Consider the following 21,765-nt stretch of genomic DNA (forward strand, 5'->3'; position numbering starts at 1 on the left):
ATTCCTGTCCCTCCTGGAAAGTGAGAATTACTTACCTACCATACATCCTCAACGGGAATAAACCACACGGCAGTAATTTTTTAAGATTCAGGTTAAATCACCTTTCTCTACTCCTAGGTGTAGCCGCAACCTCCACTTCCGGAAACAAGCTACAGTGCAGTGTGGGTGTAAAGGCTACAGCTCCAAATCTCTGTCCGCAATATACCCTTTCTAAAAGCTAAGCGTCTGCGAAGTGCTCTGGCCCTATAAAGCATGTCTACTCAGAATAGTGAGCTCAACTTATCAACTCCACTTACGGAGAACTAAAATGTCAAACTTCACGGTTTTCTCCATAAATAAACACTGACTTTTACACAATTCCAGTATGAGCATGGATGTAAAATGTTCCCCCATCATTTCACAGCCCCCATACTTCCACCACACAGGACAGAGTTCTGCCTCCACTGGGAAGGAATTCTCTACCCTCCAGCAGTAAATCCCTACCGGAAAACTGTCTTTCTATAAACGGCCTCCTAACTGTTTGGGGGTGGAGGGCAGGGGTGGTCCACAGCAAGCAACGTCAGATGGCCGGTGTTCGGACGAAGAGCTGAGCTCGCAGCGCACCGGCACCAAATCTGAGTCAGCTCTGAGCTAGAATCTTAGCTCCTCTCCCTCCTGAGAGCGCTCCACTAAACACAGGCAAACGCAGAGGAACATCACCGGCCAGGCAGTCATGGAGCAGCTGTCTCCAGCCCAGTCAATGGGGTTAGTCCCAGCCAGAAGGAATACAGGGCCCTGCACTGCACACACTGAAATAAGCGACGACAGAAAACCAGCTGCTATAACTAGCTCAGGCATCAGAAACTCCTCAGGGGTCTAAAAACAGGGTTAAAAGTACAGCTCAGAGACGTCAGCAGGCTTCCTACAGGTCAGCAAAGGAGATGGTCACTGAGTTCAACTGGAATCTAAGGAGGCGATGGGGAAAGAGCCTGCCCGCAGGCGAGCACAGGTGCCAGGCGCGCCGCTACCACACTCAGACCTCTCTGCACTGGGGTCCGCGGATCTCACTGGCCAGAGGCTACAATTCTGCAAATTCTTTCCTTCGCTTGTTTGAAAATGTTCGTGAAGTGTCACGTACGGCTCTGGATGATGGGCTACAGCGGGGCAAAACCAAGTGCCTGCTGCCCAGAGCTTCCGCCCGAACAGGAGCAAAGCACACGCGGGTGGTAAGCGCGGCGGAGGAAGGACGAATGCCCGGGCGGGAGGAGTGTGTGCTTCTACTCCAGCGAGTCGGAGACGGCACCTCAAGTTAACATTCCTTCGAAGAGAAAGCGAGAAGTAATAAGACAGCAAGACTCACAAAGACCCGGCCAAAGCCTCAGAGGCACAGGAAGGACAAACACGAAGGCACAGAGGAAGAAAGACGGTATTCTGAGCGGTGAGGGTCAGTGGTGGAGGCTCGGGGACCCTGAGTGAAGGGGGGACTCCCAGAGGCAAGGCCAGGGCCCGACGGACGCCCTCTAAAAGGACCATTCTGGAGTCTGCTGTGATAATCCACATGGGAGACGGGGGCTTGGCCACAGCGTGGCAGCTGCCAAGGTGGCGAGAAGTCCTCAGTTTCGGGATCTATCTTGAAAAAAAGGGGCAATGGGATTATTTAACAGATTGAAAGGCTGAGAAAGAGAGGATGACTGTGAGGTTTGGGCCTGGGCAAGCAAAGCAGAAGCACAAAGCTGCCATTTATGGAGTGAGGAAAACTGTAGGAGGAAATGGAGCAGGTGCTTTTTACACAGGAGAAACTTGGGAACCGTCAAATGTTCTCTACAAAGATTTAGTAACCAAAAGCACCCCGCCCCGCCCCCCGCCAGTTATGAATTCAGAACTCAAATTCATAGCCTCCCTTGCAGCTAGGATGCATTCAGATGACTTAAATTCTTCCAGTTAGACTGACCATAGCCGAATCTGACTTGGAACTACACACGCTGCATGTTGCTCGTTGCCCCATTTCTGCAGCTTTTAGCAGCTGTGGTCAGAACTGGAATCCCCCCGGATCCCTCTGCTTCACTGTGCACTCTGTACTTTATTACTCTTGTGACCTGCTGCATGTGTGGAGTAAAATGTCCTTTAACTGTCATTCTGGGACGTTCTCTACATGTGCTGTGATACACCTGATGTCGTGAAGACAGGGCCAGTGATGTCATACGTTATCACTCCTTCCACCCTTTATTTTTGAAGCCAACGAGGAAGAAGAATGGGGGAGAACTCAGCCGCAGACAACAGTGGACAAGGGAGAGAGTTCTCCCTCCGGCAGGCCAGTGCACTTGGAAGGGAACTCTGGTCTCTCCTCTTCTCTCCAACTATGAGAATTTGGCCAACTACCGGGGAATAAGATCCTCTCATCTCTGAGACCCTGACAAGTGGCAAGGGACATACAGGTAGGAAGTAGAGAAGGAAAGTCATATTTCTGTATGAAGCCCACAACACTGAGGAGACCCTCCAAAGATGTGAAACGCCTACATACCTAGGCGTAGATACTCAGCTATCTAGATAATCTAGATACCTGGATTACTGGGCTATCTCAAAATCTTATTGGAAATTTCAAGGTAACATAGTAACTAAAGGAAAGGGAAGTCTCCTTTCTGGCTGACTGTTTTGCGGTACGCGGGCCTCTCACTGTTGTGGCCTCTCCCGTTGCGGAGCACAGGCTCCGGACGCGCAGGCTCAGCGGCCATGGCTCATGGGCCCAGCCGCTCCGTGGCATGTGGGATCTTCCCGGACCGGGGCACGAACCCGTGTCCCCTGCATCGGCAGGCAGACTCCCAACCACTGCGCCACCAGGGAAGCCCCATGGCTGACTGTTTTAAGGAATATTCTGAAGCCCACAGACCAACAATTATTCTGACCCTCAGCTCTTCCGCAGTTCTCTCTGGCAGCAACGGTGATGATGATATTGATTAAAAAGGAACTTTTTACTTTTAGTGTTGGGAAACCGTCCCTGCTTGGCTGTCTTTTCTGTGGAAACATCTCAAATTGGTGTTCCCTTCCCAGCAGACATCTCTCCAGCCCTCCTTGAGACCAGCTCCTACAACCATCCAGGTAGAACTAGATTTTTTCAGTCTCAGGACCATTAAGTAAAACTTAATTACCTCAGCAATGATAGATTTTTTTTGCATTTGTATTCCAGTACTTTCTGGGTTTGTTTTTTGGGTTTTTTTTTTTTTTTTGCTATTCATCTTACTTTTTGTTTCTGAATGTTTGATGTTGTCTAGAACAAAGGCAGTGCCTTTGACTAACCCTGAAGAGCCAATTCCATTGGTCTGTTTGGTAGTTAATTAAAAAAAAAAAGTATACTCTTAATGATTTAATACCAATAAAGGGAGACCAATTTGCTTAAATCTTTGGAACAATCTGTTTTCTAGATTAAACACACTTTTTTGTAGGAAATGGGAAGCTGCGTAATGCCTGCTGCTGTAGACAGTTACTAATCTTGGGTTTCGGACTTTGTTAGTAGGCAAGGGATGTTCATGTTATATACACACACTAACCACACTCAAGTCTCAGCTCCAGAATTTCCAGGAACTTTCTAACACCTGGCTCCACGTAGGGAGTTCCTCTTGAGGTCAGAGAAACCTGGACTGAGCAAGGTCCCCAGTGCTAGTGAGGCGTCCACACAGTCCCACTGAGAAAAGCAAGGCTGCTGTGGCTTCCTGCTTTTTGTCCTTGTAATCCCCTCTTCCCTTCATGCTTCCACCCACCTTTCTCTTCTCCCTCTCTACTAAAGTGTTTTTCTAATTCCATTCACAACTACAGTTTTAACTTTTATAGCTATTTTCAAAACTGTAAGGGCAAATGGCCTTAATAGATTTGTTGCATATAAAAATAATCAAACTGCCATAAACAACTTTTTACCAGAAAGAATTTAACTTTCTTCCACTAATATAAAAGAAGAGACTTCCTTTACCCTTAGGAAAAAACCTGTTTTAAAATACAAAAACAAAGCCATCCAGCTCTTCTTTGTGGAGGTGAAAGAGGAGTTGAAGTAACGGCACAGGACAAATCTTTTAAAACTTATTATTTCCATTAAGAATTCACTGTACACAGTTTATCCCAATGTTGTACAGTATACACTATTTTCAGAACTACTTAGAAAGTAATAGTGTGTAAAATGTGTAAGTAATTACTGGCTCTCTTTGATTCTTTTTGTGACTCCAAGTAAAGTTAGCACCTCAAACTTAAGATTTTCTACATATTAAAAAAAAATAACATTCTACATATCTAACACACACCAGGTATTCAGAAGGAAGAGTTTCTCTGAGAAAATTTTCACTTTAAAAATAATAAATTAGGGGACTTCCCTGGTGGCCCAGTGGTTAAGAATCGCCTGCCAACGCAGGGGACACAGGTTCGAGCCCTGGGCCAGGAAGATCCCACATGCCGCAGAGCAACTAAGCCCGTGCACCACAACTACTGCCTGTGCTCTAGAGCCCGTGAGCCACAACTACTGAGCCCACATGCCACAACTACTGAGCCCGCGCACCTAGAGCCCGTGCTCTGCAACAAGAGAAGCCACCACAATGAGAAGCCCGCACACCACCATGAAGAGTAGCCCCCACTCGCCGCAACTAGAGAAAACCCACGCTCAGCAACGAAGACCCAACGCAGCTAAAAATAAATAAATGAATGTATTGAAAAAAATAGTTAGAAGATAATTTATTGTACTGATTACAACAATTTGCTAAATCTTTGAGCTAATCTCTTTCCCCTTTAGAAAGAATTTTAAAGGATTTGGGTTAGTAGCTGTACCAATACAACTTGTCAAGCGTTAACCCTTAAATTTCACCAGACTGTATTTGAAATGACAAGACTCTAAACTCTAAAACTAAAATAAAAAGACATTAACTTACTATTATCTTAAAGGGAAAATCCAAGCTGGGAGATCTTACAGTCAAACTCATTTAGCAGATGAGCAGAGTGAGATACAGATTTTTCCAGTATTGCACATAGATTAAGCATTACACACACATCAGTATAAACTTCCTAATATAAAAGTAGCTTTCCAGAACTTCCCTGGTGGCGCAGTGGTTAAGAATCCGCCTGCCAATGCAGGGGATGCGGGTTCGAGCCCTGGTCTCGGAAGGTCCCATATGCCACGGAGCAAGTAAGTCCCTGCGCCTCAATTACTGAGCCTGCGCTCTACAGCCCACGTGCCACAGCTACTGAAGCCCGTGTGCCACAACTACTGAAGCCCGCATGCCTAGAGCCCATGCTCCGCAACAAGAGAAGCCACTGCAATGAGAAGCCCGTGCACCACAACAAAGAGTAGCCCCCACTTGCCACAACTAGAGAAAGCCCGCACTCAGCAACGAAGACCCAATGCAGCCAAAAATTAAATTAATTAATTAATTATTTTTAAAAAGTAGTTTTCCAAACTACAAGAGAAATCATTTCACATTTTCTCATGAAACTTTCAAGTATAAAACCTGGTCTTCCCTCATTTTTAAGAAAAAAGGCTAAAGATTTAAAACTTTATATTTAACCTAAAATTTAACCTCTTCTAACACACCTCTGTTAAGAATGTCACACTGAATGCTTCAAAATATGTTGAAATTCAACTACAATATAAGAAGTAAATAAAACCAGTTAAATAGTCCAGAAATTTAAATTTTAAAGCACAACTAAAAATTACCATATCTAGAGATCTTTTCAAAAATATTTTCTTGGTACAAAACTCCATCTACAGGGAACTTTGGCATCAAAGACAGTAGCATCTGCTATCTACTTGGAGGCAGAAATGTGAGGTGTAAAGCTTATATACCTTCATATTCACTGATGAAGAACAAGTGAGGAAATCAAGACAAAATGTGGCCAACAAAAGGCCATTATTTATACAATCTGCAACCCGCTAAAAAAAACTCCAAACGTTTCAGGTATACAAGCAAAGCAGCTTGGCCCCAACTCTCTTAGAACAGAACATGCGCATATAAAAATGCTGTGAATAACACAGCAAAAGAAATCTCAAAGCATTCACTATTTTACTGGCCAAAAAGTTTACCTTCATCTTATTGATTTGTTTGTTTATATGTGTATATATCTATATACATGTAAAATACATGTTTAATATATTATTTAGTACAGGTAGATGTCTCTGAGTGAATACAAACTATCAAAAAATTAAGACTCTGAAGGTAAAACAGACACTAGGCACCCATTTCTCTCCATTATGTTAAGCCTTCCTTTATTTCACTACGTCAAGCCTTCCTTTCTCATCCTATCACACCCTATTATGCTCCTTAAATAGGAAGTCTCAGCTCTGTTTTAGAGAAAACTAAAATTAAGCCCTGACTATTGAATTCACACTTAGGATTCAGAGAGTAAGTCTAAATAAACATTTCATGTCAAAAAACTCTTTTAGGGCTTCCCTCGTGGCGCAGTGGTTGAGAGTCCGCCTGCCGATGAAGGCAACACGGGTTCGTGCCCCGGTCCGGGAAGATCCCACATGCCGCGGAGCGGCTGGGCCCGTGAGCCATGGCTGCTGAGCCTGAGTGTCCAGAGCCTGTGCTCCGCAACGGGAGGGGCCACGACAGTGAGAGGCCCGCGTACCGCAAAAAAAAAAAAAAAAAAAAAAAAAAAAAAAAAACTCTTTTAACCAGTCCTTCTCACTCCATTCTTCCTTACTTTTCAGAAACATTGTTAAAACTATATCGAAACATAATTTTAACTGTATTTTAAAAAGCAATTTTTTTCCAGAATAGATTAACAATATAAAGTAACACAGGTGGGAATCCTAGAATTCACCTGGCTCCTTAATAACCCCAAGGAAAACATTTATTTTAGCCAAACAATTGTAATGTTTGTCTCCTTTTAGAAACATCTGCTGCCAAAATAAATATGTGCGTTGAAAGAAGTGTTTTGGCTGTTAAGATGGTACCAAATAAAATGCTTATGTTCTGAAATAAATATTCTACTCAAAAAACACACAGCAAAATAGACACATCCAAAGGGTGTAGAGGATAAAGGCACAAATTAAAACACCTATTCATTTTTAAAGCCTTTTTCAAAACAACCTTGGTGTTTAATTCAGTTGTTATTCAGATTGAAAGTGATAAGTTCAGATGGGTCACCTTAACAAAAATAACAAGTTCTATTTAATTTTGCCACGATATCTTTCAAAGCAATAATTATATTCCATATTCTTGTTGTTGTAAGGGTCTTCGCAATACAGATGTGTTTAAAAACTAAAAAGTCATGTTTTCCCATTGCAGAAGCACTCATGAACTTATACATCTCTTACTTTGCCCTTTTTCTCCTTCCCTGGTTTTATAATTCCAACAGGTATCAGGTTATACAAACATCTGCAACAAGATATGGAGAGTTAAGATACCAGTCCAATAACACGTGATAACTCGAGAAAAATCTCAGACCACATAATTGAAATCAGCTTGACACAAATAAATATAACTTCGCTTCTGTAACCTATTTCTTCTCGGTGTTATTTCTTTTATATGACAAATCTTTTTTAAAGCAAGTCAGCATAGGCCTATGTATACATTTATGATCACAAAGGACAAGAAAAATGAAATAAAACATTTGCTCACCCACATCCCCGATCAAGCAAAGGATACATTGGTGTCTAAGTTTAAAAAAGCAAAATCTAAAAACTCAGAGTCAGATTCTAGTAACCTTAAAGATTATACATCCTCTGTGTAGCTCCGTATTAGATGAAATCAACCAGTGTACTTCTGTTAACCATCCCCAGATTTGAATTCCAGGAGCCTAGAGGCAGAACATTCTCCAGAGGCACAGAAAATTCATTTCCCCTCTCAGCTCAATAAAAACCCAAGTAGACTAGTTTTTAGGACACGGTGCAAAACTAATCTGTTTACCATGTATTTGTCTGATGATGTGAGAGAATCAGCAAGTGAAAGACCACAAGTCTAGTTCCAGTTAATAAATAACAAAACGATGTACTATTATCACATCATGCTTCGAAGACCCAGTCATGAGTACAGTTCAAAAATAAAATTATCACCATACAAATCAAGAATCCCCAGGCTAATACTAAAATCCAACACTCAGTGGCCAGTTCCCCCTAGCTCTCCGAGACAAAAAGTAAGCAGTGATACTATGCATGTTAAATTTCATATAAGCACTGTGGTTCTTTCTAACAGAATACTCATTTAAAATTCCCGTCACAGGAGTAGAACGCCAGCCAGGAATCAAACTGTGACCCCTGAGCCAAAGACAACTTACCACTCAGCTAGTAAGTGGGCAACTCAACATACAAACTTGAATTCCTACATTTTAATCCTTTGCAGAAATATATGAGCAATATTAAATGAACTGGATTCAGCTCATTAGAGGTTCACAAACCAAGCACAGAAAGCCTTGGAGGCCGTCCAAAGTAAAGTCATGCCTAGGTGGTGATGTCCACTCAATAAAAACTCAATGTCATCATTATCTTCCAGTTTTTTCCCTGAAGAACATTACCAGCCATGACCACAACAATGCTTAGCCAATTACATCAGCACTAAGAGAAGATGGATAGGACTGGCAGCCAATCACTGTGCCAGGACCTTGTTTGTGGACCAAGTTTATAATTATCCAAAATTCGCAAATAAAGCAACTCACCAAAAATTCCTCACCAAAGGACACAGACTAAAGCTAAAAAAATAAATGTGTTCTAATAACCTTTACCAAAACCCACATTATTTCTTTTCCTTTCCAAAGCTATTAATTAGCCTACACCTAACTGATCACATGAACTTGGTACTATGCTGTATGTCCCCTTTAAAATGTTACACACATTCAAAAATGCATTAGCAGTTCTTTTTAGCCTTTTAGGTTTCAAAACAAAAAAACAATACTTCAAGGTCGTATTATAACTAAATGAAAAAGTAAAAAAGCAATAAAGATTATTTAGAACGTCCGATTATGATTAACTCAATATGGACGTGTGACAGCCAGGGCATTCCATTTCTTACCAGATACCCTACTTTTCTTTCATTATCAGAAAGATCTGTGCTTAATCAGAATTAGGCATTTTTTTGGGTTAGTAGTAAAATACCTAATCTAAAATCTTAATTAAAAAATTTGCTAAAATACTTGGTGGGTAACCTTTATCAATTTATCCCTTCAAATAAATCTGAGAGTTACTGGATTTTGAAAGTATGTAAATCCACCAGGATGAAATAAAACAGAAAAGCCAAGAAAACTAAGGTTATTCTATGTAACTGTGTATGTCCTCTACTTTTAGCCTTACATATGTGGGAACAAAATAATGAAAAAAATATTCCTAGGTGATCATTCTTCACACCTCTCCATTTGTTCGATTCCCACTTTGGGACTGCAAAATAAACCAACGTCTTAAACTTCGAATAAGACTTCAACTCATTCAGAGAAAAAGGTAAAGGGTCATCCAGTAGCTTGCCATGAACAGCTCCTTTTGAAATGACTCTCAAATTTCCCTTCAGGAAAACATGGTGGAGAGGAAGGTGCAGGAACAGGGAGTGGCGGCATCTACTTCCCTCCACCCGTCCTGCTATTTCTCACTGCCCTTCTGTCTCTACTCTCTTCCTGTGGCCAGAGTATCATACAGAACTGTCAGAGCCCCAAAGAAATCAGCTGTAGAGCAGAATCAGGACTCTATTTGGCTGGCTGCCTGGGCCTTCTTCCCCTCAACTAAGGGAAAATTAGCTTTAAAACGTAAAAATAAGTAAAATAAAATAAAAGGAAGAGAGAAAGAGAGAGGAAAAAAAAAATCACAACTCTCATCTTACTTTTCAATCATTTACAAATTAACTCCCTCTCATAACTAGCAGCCTCAACTAAAGAATTTTACTCTAGGCAGCAAAGTATTACTGGAAGAAAGGAGTAATGTTGAATCAAATTACAATACAATTAAGTATGCAACTGACTGCTAAAATTCTGAGTGGCCAATCTTTAATAAACAAGGGGTGAGAACTTCTGACAATAACGAAGGCCATTTAAAGAATCAATAGCTGGGATTCAAAGGCTGAGCTGCTTCTATCTTTCCTTACAACTGCCTTAACATAAAAATATCGCCAAAGGACAAACTCAGATAAAGAGGAAAGACAATTTTCAGTCTCTAAAAAGACAGGGCTGAAGTGTCATTTATCTGTGAACTTTTAGGACACAGCTATGGAGCATATAAAGTATATCATTCTCCACATTCACTTCAGAGAGAACAAAAGTTCTATCCAACCTTTTTTCCACAGTGATTTTTGGTCAAACATGGGGAAGAATTTCCTGAGAGGAAGTACTGTGAAACTCTGGAACGGGTTGCTTGGCAACACTGTGGAATAACCTATCTGGAGGCAGGAAAACAAGCAGGGCATCAACCCGATGCACCACCAGGTTAAAGGCATGGTGCGGGAATTTATAAATCAGCCTTTCTGGTGCTCCTAGAAACGAAATACCCTAAAACAAGTCTGACTCTCCTCATGGCAACATTACAAGGATATACTCTCCAGTATCCAAGAGACTGTAGGCTTACTACTGCCAGAAGGTAGATGGTCATTTAAGGTAACTTCAACTATTTGATTCTAGAGAAAAAGGAGAAGAATATTTTTTTTAAAAGAAGAAAAACTCTTTTTTGTTTATGTAAAAACACAAAACCCATTCAAACCTACGAAAATTGATACACATCAAATTCTCTTATAAGAAATACAGAAATCTTTTTTTTCAAAAGATACAGAAGAAATACGTCAAGAAATAAAAGCAAAATAACTTCTGGGGAGACTAAAAAAACTTTTAAGCTGATGCCATCTTTATGAGAAGGACCTTTAAATAACTTAAAACTTCACCCTAAGAAGTTTATTCACAGCTCAAAATTTGACACTGTCTGACATCAGAAATATTAGAAAGCCAAGTTCACTTTGGGGCTTAGATCTATATAATTTGCTGCAAAATGAGGACACAGTCAATCTTTCAAATATAGCTGGTAACACAGGCTTTCTACCAAACAGGAATTCTGTCCACTTTGCTCTAAGAAGGTCACTTTTCTTTCTTTAAAAGGGAGGGTGGGAAACATTGTACCTGTGATTATTTCAAGAAACTATGAAATCTTTTAAAAAGTAGAGAAAAATCAGTGAAATGCCCCCCCAATACTCTCAAAACTAATCTTCGGTAGACAGTAAAAGACAAAGACAAAACTAGGACCAACTGTGCGGGGAAGTGGAGTAAAAACTAGCACAAACCTGCTGCTGTGGGTACTGCATTCCTCCCATGGCCCCTGGGGTCCGACCTTGAATGCCAATCGGATACCGCTGTGGGCCTGGGGGGCCGTAGGAACCTGCCGGGTAAGGGCTGCTCTGCTGTGGCTGAGAATGAGGGTTACTGCCCATCCCATACAGCTGAGGTCTCTTCATCACCATGGGATCCATTGGGCTGCCCTGTGAAGAAATACACGAAGAAGTAGGCTTATTAAGTCATTATTACAAAGGCAGAAAGTTTGCTGTGCTAACGTATACATTATAAGCGCAACTATCCTTTCTTTTGAAAATATTAAAAACGATGACCTGACAAATAAAACCCAGAAAAACATTAAGAAAAAAACTTAGGTGGATATAAGACATTTAATTTTTTACTTTTAGTAAGGCTTTAATAATTAAGAGGGATCTGGAGCAAACAATATAAGGAAAGATTTCGCGTTCATCTAAAATTCTACTATGCATACAGGAAACGGGCATGAGTTAATCTCACCCAGCTCCTTTTAGCTTACTAGTAACAAAGGCAAAGCACAGCGAGTGGTTAGGAACCCTTTCTGACTTCAAAGTATTCTTAGAACAATTACTTTATTTTAGACCTGAGTCTGCAAGTCCTGATCAAACATTAATGCATCTGAGTGCTCATTAGAAAGTGAAAGGATAGATTTCAGATAACACAGAATGTCTAGGGTAAAAATTTTCAAAGATCACTAGTGCACATGAATAAGCACCCAGACTGTGAGTCACAAGCCACCTTCTCCATGCAAGTAAGCGTCTCACCAAACATAACCAGTTCAAAACTAGACTTTGAGTTTTATTTTTGGCTTGGTGAGTCAGCCCATGGGCCTCAGGGCCAAGGCCATTCAGGAGAGCCGAACTGGAGCCTCAGTCTGCGCTTTCATGCCCTGGGTGCTTCAAAGGAGCAAAGCGGTGGTGGCGGAAGTCCCTCACCGCGGTGCTACAAAGGCCTACAGATCCCTCCTTCCTTCCTTCCAAAACCATATACCGATGCCTACCGTGGGCCAGACTCTATGCTCACACTGAGTACACGGGGACTCTCAGGAAGGCTTGAAGGTTAGCAGGGTACATGGAAGAAGCCACGTTCAAGGTGCGGAGGGCCAGGGCACAGAGTACCACGGAGCAGAAGAAACGGCATAAAGCACAGGCTCGAGGGAGCTGAGCTGCCTGGCGTGTGTGAGGAAACATAAGCAGTTTAGATCCAAGAAGCCAAGCGGCAGCTGGAGCAGACAGAAGCCAGTAGATGGGTGAGCCTTACGTGCCATTTTAAAGGCTTCAGACTGTACCTTGGGGATAAACCACCGGGTGCTTCTAAGAGAACTATAGAGTCAGATCCGCCTTCCGCAAGGACCACTCTCTTGCCAGCTGCCCGGAGCCAGGGTGGGCTGCCACAGAGGCAGGGGAGCTGAGGTCCTGGGCTGGTAGCAGCGCTGGGCAAAAGCAAGCCCAGATTCAAGTAAGAGAATGGCAACACAGCACGACTTGTGAGTGATGGAAGACAGGTGTCAAGGGTGGCTTAACAGATAAGACACCAGGTGAGACAGCATGCAGTAGTAGAAGCAGATCAACCCTCCCCAGGGGGCGGGAGCCTTTAGTATTCTGCATATTAAAACTGAGGTTCCTGTACGGAAATCCAGGTGAAAATATCCAGAAGGAAGAGCCAACTTGGGGAGGAAAGTCTGACCCAGAATCATAAATAGGGAAGTCAGCATACAGAGAATACATGCTCCTGGAGGGCGGCGACTCCTGTTTTACTCACTCACATTGTATCTCCAGGACACAAGTCGAACAGTGCACCTGGCACACAGTAACTCCTCAGTAAATACTGGATGAATTCACTAATATGAAGCACATAAAACTCAAGGACTCTACCCAGGAAGAATATATGAAAAGAGAACAGAAGGTAGAAGGGAAAAGGAGGCCACAACTAGGCCAAAAGAATGGTCAGAAAATGTAGTTAGAGGTTGTAGAGAGCACAGTGCTATGGAGGAGAAGGGAGCAGGTGTCGCAACATGCCAACTGCAGCCCAGGAGTCCGACAGGTGAGGGCTGAAGCTCTGGCTATGCCTCGTGACTGGGAGGTAACTGCTGAGCTGGGCGAGGGCAGTCTCGTTGCAGAGGTGAGGGCAGCTCCTGGAAGACCGGGAGATGGGCATGAATAGGAGGTGAGGGGGAGCCAGGAGTGTAGACCCCAAACCCAAGGCGGGAAAGCTACAAGAAGCCCCAATCAAGCAATTATACTCCAATAAAGATGTAAAAAAAAAAAGAAGAAGCCCCAGTCCTACACATCCCCCAAGGCTGCCCGCAGTCTCTGCCCTCCCTCCTTCTTAGGGGGTACCCTGGTGCTCATTTCAATGACTTGAGTAACCCACTCATCACACATTTACTAAGCATCTACCGTGTGCACTATGCAGGACACTGGAAGCAAAAAGTGGACAAGTGTCGGTGGCTGTCCTGGAGAGGTAAACAGGCTGAACAAAGATGACAGTGCAGCCCAGCAGACATCCTGAAGGGGCCGTGAGGAGAGAGCACGCCAGTGGGTCTGAGTTCTCACAAAGCCCACCTATAGAAATACCTGAGCTTAGTCCTGAGGGGTTCATAGGAATTTGCCAGGAACTGATCTCACCTGAATGAAGATATGTGTAGGCCAAACAGCTCCGCTCAAAATTCACAATTTCATGGAATTTCAACTGTGCTACTTTCACCAGCCAAGAAAAACGTTTACTTACTGTGACAGAAATTGCTCAAACAATATACTGATGTTACACAAACTGTGCTGACTTCACAATCAACATACAAACATACATGGTGACCTCATGTAATGAAACTAAAATTGAAAACTAAATTAAGTTTTCTCAGAATGATTTAAATTAGAATTTATGCCTAAGAAAAGCAAAATGTAATGATTTTCCACACTTTCTTTCAAAAGATAAAATAAAACTTTCTATGAAAGTGTGAAAATCAAGGCTGAGCTGGTGATGCTAGAATCCGCAGAGTGAATGAATGGCCCACAGAGAGTAAATCAGATTTCAGGCTAAATTTCCAATATGGGGCCCGAGGCAGCCCTATCTTCACATTCAATCTGAATTAGCCAGGGCATAGGAAAGGTCTGCTTACTTGACTTTAAATAGTGCACGACCCAAACTGGCTTAATTAAAGCAGAAATTTAAAATGGGAGCATGATTGGAATGTCTATATTTTAATGCTATAGATAACAGTGCAGCAAATTCACCTTATCAGTGACTGAAACTGTTTTGTAGTATTTTTCTCATCACTGCCATAAACTCTCACAGCCCTACTTAAAATTCAGTTAATTTGCACCCATGTCAAAATGTTAGCTTAACCCTGAGATTTCTGAAAATCAAAAGCATGAAATACACAGATTATCTCTACCTCTCAAAATGCATCAAATGCCTTTCAGTGAGATTCAGATATGAAAATAAGATACTTACACAGTGCAAATTATTTAATTTTAACCTTCTCTCCTTATGGCCTATTATTAAATAATCAACCACAATCCAAATTCATCCCACTGTGTACTCTTGCTACTTTTAACACTAAATATGTACCACTGCAGGATCTCAACCCCTGCTTTTTACAACCCTCTCCTTAAAGAAAACAAAACCCAGATCAAATCTAAGACTTTCCCCAAAATCAATTCACTTCTCATAGTCACATCTAACCCAAAACAACTTTGTATTTTTATCATCTACCCTTCTATTGATTCTCCAGTATCACCATTTTCAATTCTCACATATAATTTATATCAGAGACCACCACATTAAGAATAGTCCTCAAATATTTCTCTAAATATGTTATTCCAAGCACATTTTTCCTTTCTAGTTACCATTCCACAACTGCTGCAATTTGGACTTCAATTCCATAAAATAAGACAAGTGCTTTTAGAGTCACAGTGTGTCCAGCCCATTTTCAAAGAAGTCTTAACATAACTAGTCTATGTTTAGTTACTCAGCTTCTAATGAATTTTATTACTTGATAAGACTTTCTTGTAACTCTTCCTTATTCAAGTAAGTTTTTAGATATGTATGTATTTAAATATGTAGTTATGGGGGTTCCCTAGTGGCACAGTGGTTGAGAGTCCACCTGCCGATGCAGGGGACACGGGTTCGTGCCCCGGTCCAGGAAGATACCACATGCCGCAGAGCGGCTGGGCCCGTGAGCCATGGCCACTGAGCCTGCGCGTCCGGAGCCTGTGCTCCGCAACAGGAGAGGCCACAACAGTGTGAGGGCCGTGTACCGCAAAAAAAAAAAAAAAAAATGTAGTTATGTATGTATGAGTTATAACTCTCTCTCCCTCCCCCTCTCCCTCCCCCTCTCCCTCCCTCCCTCCCTCTCTCTCTCTCTCTCTCTCTCTCTCTCTCTCTCTCTCTCACACACACACACACACACACACACACACACACACACACACACACACACACCGTTTCCTGGATCTCCTTCTGGCAAGCTGCCACTGCTGCCTACATCCTCCAAAGTCTCAGAAGGTTTCCCATCCCTGGGACTACTAAATAAGAAGGAGTACGAAGTAAATTTTTTAAATATATATTTGAATATAGATTCTAGACATATTAGGTAGCACAGTTAGGCTGTATTATAGGTTAAATAGGGTTTCAGAGGCTGGCCTGGAAATCCACCTACCCTTTAAAGATTATCCAAGTTAAAGAACAAGTCCCTATATATTTTTAGCATCCTTCAGATATATATTCAGATATTATAGCATCCTTCAGATGCTTTTTATACTTAGATATTCCCTCATTATCCCTCTTTCAGAGTATACATACACAAGTATTCATAATAAAGATATCTACGTAACCGTATTCACTCCTAAATATCAAGTTAAGGGGATATCTTATTAGTAGTTTCTTTATGAATATAATATTTCACAATTTTTTCAGCCAAATTCCTTAAACCACAAATTGAAGAAAGACATTGAAAAACCCACAGAAAGAAGAACTATCACATCTTCTTGATCTATAATCATATCTATATATCTGGATTAAACAAGAGCTCAAGGAAAGAAAAACTCTCCCCCTTTTGAATCATTATTTGGGAAAATGTTCTGTCTTACCAGCAACCAAAGAAAACTTTTGAAGTAATATTCCATTACGTATGAAATGACAAAAATAATAAAACCCAATGTGAGTCAACGAGTATTTGAACTAGTATGTATAAAGCAGTGGTAAACTCTTTCTGAAGGATAATATGACAAGAAGCTTTTTTTATTATTATTATTTTATTTATTTTTTGGCTCTGTTGGGTCTTCACTGCTGCACGCGGGCTTTCTCTAGTTGTGGCGAGCGGGGGCTACTCTTCGTTGCAGTGTGCAGGCTTCTCATTGCGGTGGCTTCTCTTGTTGCAGAGCACGGGCTCTAGGCGCGTCGGCTTCACCAGTTGTGACACGTGGGCTCAGTGGCTGTGGCTCACAGGTTCTAGAGCACAGGCTCAGTAGTTGTGGCGCATGGGCTTAGTTGCTCCGTGGCATGTGGGATCTTCCCAGACTAGGGATTGAACCCGTGTCCCCTGCATTGGCGGGCGGATTCTTAACCACTGCGCCGCCAGGGAAGCCCACTATGACAAGAAGCTTTAAACAAAAGCTTCAAAAATTATTACCTTGTTCCAACTATAATACCCTCTCGAATGGGGCAGGGGTGCTATTTATCCAAATTTGTCTGCAGCTACATGATTTCTAATACTGAGGGGAGAAAGCATGGTCTGTCCTGTGGGGAAAGCATGGACTTTGGACTCAGAGAGGGTCCACACCCTTATCCCAACAGTTAATACCACTGTGTGACTCTGAATATTGGTGCCTATTTCTTAGTTTTCTCACTCACTAAATGCGAGAAATACCTGCCTCATGATTATAATGAAAATTGAATTAGTGAGAACTAAAAGGATCTCAGAGCGACTAGTTGTTCAAAGAAGAAAACTGAAACAACCCAACTATTCAACGATTGTAGAATATGAGAATGAGCCATAATATATCAGCATAGTGGAATGGACAGGGACATGGAAAAGTACATCTAAAACAATGTCAAATGTTTAAGAGTGACGTGCATGAATTACAGCTGTGTGAAAACTCAGTTGATAGCGATCAGGGCCAGCCAGAGTGACCTGTAAGTAGTGGCTGTCATATCGCGAGGCAATCTATGTTGACTTTTCTGTGATGATGTCTAAATATAACTATAAAATGCCTGTTTTTTCCCAGGCATCCTGCGAACACTACCATGGCTTGCTGGGGGATGGGGGTGGGCGGGACACAGCTGCCCCACATTCGGCCGCCTCCGTCCCTGCACCTACACCCTCACTCACAGCACACACAAGCAGGAGGATGCTGCTGCCCTGCTCTTTGCCTGTCTAAACCCAAGCTCACTCAAGCCCCGGATCAAGGACCACACCCCAGTAACACTATCTGTGGGACCTGCTAGAATCTCTCCTATGCAGGCTGTAACCGACTTCTGGGTTGCCTTATATTGATATTTAACTCATGTACCGTTTTTTTCATTTTTATGTGTTACTTCTTAACTCCCAAGGAGACTAAAATGGCAATGTCCATGCTTTGTACTTTTTTATGTCTCACTCAGCATACAGCACAAATGACTTAGGAGGATCATGGTGCCTCATAACTGCCTGGGAATGAGGACTGATCACATAAAGTGTTCTCGAAAATAAAAAGTAAAACTCACTAAGCAATTTCTGTACACACATGCAGAAGATGCACGTAAAGTCAATGATAATATATAATGCAACATTAGTAGTCAAATTCTTCTCCTAATGGCATTAAAATCAGTTTAAGTGGGCTTCCCTGGTGGCGCAGTGGTTGAGAGTCCGCCTGCCGATGGAGGCGACACGGGTTCGTGCCCCGGTCCGGGAAGATCCCACATGCCGCGGAGCGGCTGCGCCCGTGAGCCATGGCCGCTGAGCCTGCGCGTCCGGAGCCTGTGCTCCGCAACGGGAGAGACCACAACAGTGAGAGGCCCGCGTACCGCAAAAAAAAAAATCAGTTTAAGTCAAAAACAGGCACGGGGCACTAAATATTCTCCCCTCACTTCATTCATATTCCCTTCAAGCCAGAAAATACCAAGATTCTCAGTTACCACTGTCACTACTACCACAGAATCCAATTACCGAAGATGACGTAATGGAGGCTCGGAGCTGCGGGGACTGGCCCAGGGCTGCAGTACTAGTGCAGGTCTCCTGACTCAGGTCCACATTTCCTTCCGCTGTATCACGCCTCTGTGTACGATCATGAGAATCAGGTAGAAAAAAAATGCAACCCAGCATCTAAAACCGCTTTTTTTTTTTTTACTTCTATTAATGGCAAAATAGTGCCTGTTTAATTAAGACTCGAACTAAAACACTGAAACTTCAACTTTGGTTATCTATACACTGTAGGTTCTCCTCTGGTCAGTCAGGAATATTTGCCACATTCTACAACGGTACAGGACGGATCAAGAACTGGCATCCTAAGACATCAGACAAGGCAGGAAAGGCTGTTTTGTTCTTGGCTCTAAGAACCATCAAATTACTGATGCCCTCTAACCATGATGCCATTCACAACGTGAGAGGAGGGGCAGGGAGGAACCGAAATATTCATATACTGACTTGGAAAGAGGACCATTGTCAATATTTTTGTTTTTCGTTTGGTTTCCTTAAGGCAAGTTACAGGGAACATACATATTTGTGGAGCCACAAAACGAAATCTGAAGGAAGGGGGCAAGGGGATGATAAAAATTTTTTTTGTAAAGGTGGGATTATAGACAACTTTTATTTGAGCAGTTTTTCTCTGAAATAAACATGTTTTGATTTACAGTTTTAAATAAAGAAGTTTGTTTTTCACATATATATCATTAAACAAAACAGGAGTAGAAGGCACAGTATTTTTTCCTAACCACATTTTAAATTTTATCTCTAATCTAAAAATCTAAAATATCACTGGATTTTTACTTTTCAGAATTATTAAGATTAGAAATAAAATATTAATAGGTTGTTACCTATGTATATAAACTAATTTCCATCAACTACCCATAAAAAGTAACAATGAGAAGCTGTGATTCTTAACTCTCAGGGACACTCTTTTTTAAAAAAAAATACATCCAGGATGTATATACATCTCAAATCTAGCATACAGTGTCAGAGGTTCGTATAATATCCTCTAGAAACCCATCCAAAGACCCTCCTGACCTGCATAATCATATAATGACCAACATCTACCATGCATTTCCAAAGCACTTTAATACATTATCATTTGATCACACAATTCTTAAGGCACCCTGATAAAGGATTTATCAATGAAACACAGAATCTAAGAACTGAAAAGAACCTCATTGGTCCATACATGATGTACGTATGAATCCCCTAAAAGTGTCTGCAACCATGAATGTTATGAATTTCTTCCTTCTATATAACAAAAATCTGTTCCTTGTAATTTACACCCATTGGTTTTGTTACTTTGATCCTTTCGCAGAATATTTGAAGATAGCTATATCTATTTCCCTTTTCTGAGCAAAATATGCCAGTTCTTAGTCCTCTTAACACAAAACATATCATGGGGAGGACTTTGCTTCTCCTCCTACATTAGGACAAATCCTACATTAGTACAAATCTGGCCTCAGGTACCTGTATTATTTGACAGACTCATCACGCCCTTGATCCGTCCCATCAGCTGTGATGGAACCCTACCTCCCCCATCTCCTATTATACAGCTGGTTAGCTGACTCAAGTGGCAAAAATTTTTATCTCTGCTTATTTTCATTTTGCTTGTTTCTGGTCACTATTCTGGCCTGACATCTAACATACTAACTGCATTTCCTATCTTGACGTCAACCACCAATTAAATCAGCATGCCATTTCGTTCATACCTCCCTCCACGGCACTGATAAAAATACTGAAGAGGTCAAGGGAGAGGACAGAGCCTTGGCTAACTACTAGTGCCATTCATAAGGCCTGACATAAATCCAGGCATCAGAGCTCTTGGAGGAAGGTCTTCATCAGAAACCTTAGGAAAAGCCTTTCCACTCCACTCATCCACAGCACTCTTCCGATTCACTCATTACGCTCATGACGCACGCCCAAGTCCGTACCTACCTCTGGATGACAACCTCCTGCCCACTTCAAATTCCTCCATCTTTCCTAATATATAAAATAGATAGTCCAAAGTTTAGAAAAACACTTAGAACTTGAGACAAAAAGGTACAACGGAAAGGGAGGTGGCTTAGACTCAGACAAACCTGGGTGTGAATCCTGCCTATACTACTTATTAGCTACGTAAAATTCGGTTCACATTTAATACAGCACAGTTGTGTTCACCTCTGGTGTTGCTGGGGGACTGATTAAATGAGGTACCACAGGATTTATCACACAGTGGGAGGTTCCTAAATCTTTTTTCTTTTCCTCTCAACAAATTAGCAAGTTGAAGTCAGAGCAAACAATCACTCAATAATTTAATCCATTTACTTTCTTGTCTCACCCGCATACTGTTAATTAAAGGTGGACATTTTGCCTTATTCATCTTTGCACACCTAGCACTCAGTAGAATGCCTGGCATGATTAACATTTGCTGAACAGAAAGAGCAATGGCTTCCGCAACACCGCAATGCTGGTTAAACAGCAGGGCTCTATCAGACTGTAGGCCTCTGATGGCCAAGGGGTACCATAGGCAAAGAATCATGCATCACTGCAGACAAAGCTTCACTTTTCCCAAGTTCACGTAAGCCACAGCTTCCAGTACCTCCTCATGTCTGTGCCCCCCAAAGGTGTCACCCTTGGCTGGTTTCTCTCAGCTTCAGAGTTCTATTTCCAACTGCCACCCAACATTCCTGCCTGGATACCCAGGATCCTCCCCTTCTGTTTGTGATCTCAGTGAAAGACACCCCCATCCAGATGTACAAAACAGGGTCCAGGGGTGCTCCTGACTCCCCTCTCTCCTCTCCACCACAGCCAACCACTCACCAAGTCTGGTCAGCTGGACACGTCATTGAGGCCAACAGGAAATCTCCCCCTCCAACCACACTGGCCTCTGTGGGCCTCTAGAAAATCCACACACTTTCCCACCACTGGGCCTTCAACGACACTGTTCCCGCCACGAAGAAGGAGCTCTGCTCTCCTGCAGAACTCAGCGCTACAGCCCTGTCCTCAGAGAAACCCTCCCTGAGCTCCAGACTGAGGCAGGATCCTCTCCAAAACCACTGTGCTTTTCCTTCATAGCACTCATCAGAGTCTGTAAGAATATTTGTGACTACTTGATAAATATCCCCAACTAGATTGTCCCGCAGGAAAAGGAACAGGAAGTGAAGAAGACAAATATTAAACCCATTTGTAGCTATCGTCTAGGTACAACAGAATATAAGGCTGTTTTGGTTTCCTGGTTTTTACCTGATTTTTATAAATTGGCAAAACCTATTATTTGCCTAATCCCCCAAGCTCAGCAACTTGTAAGTCAATTCAATGAGTAAATTACTGTCTGACTAAACTACACTTTTTTTTTGGCGGGGGGGGGGGCTGTTGGGTCTTCGTTGCTGCACGCA

At 42.2% G+C, this 21,765-nt stretch overlaps 1 protein-coding gene across 6 annotated transcripts in view; it reads right to left on the minus strand.

The window, feature by feature from the left end:
• ARID1B (AT-rich interaction domain 1B) overlaps positions 1–21,765 on the minus strand; it is a 411,101-nt gene that overhangs the window by 349,707 nt on the left and 39,629 nt on the right. For 5 of the 6 annotated variants that reach the window (XM_060168356.1, XM_060168357.1, XM_060168361.1 and 2 more), the window contains exon 2: positions 11,196–11,390. In XM_060168356.1, the coding sequence (XP_060024339.1) occupies positions 11,196–11,390 (195 nt within the window). Of the gene's footprint in view, positions 1–11,195; positions 11,391–20,326; positions 20,372–21,765 lie in introns of all 6 variants that reach the window. The other variant, XM_060168362.1, reaches the window with a different exon arrangement.

This window comes from Lagenorhynchus albirostris, chromosome 12 (genome assembly GCF_949774975.1).
Source record: "Lagenorhynchus albirostris chromosome 12, mLagAlb1.1, whole genome shotgun sequence".
Lineage (NCBI taxonomy): Eukaryota > Metazoa > Chordata > Mammalia > Artiodactyla > Delphinidae > Lagenorhynchus > Lagenorhynchus albirostris.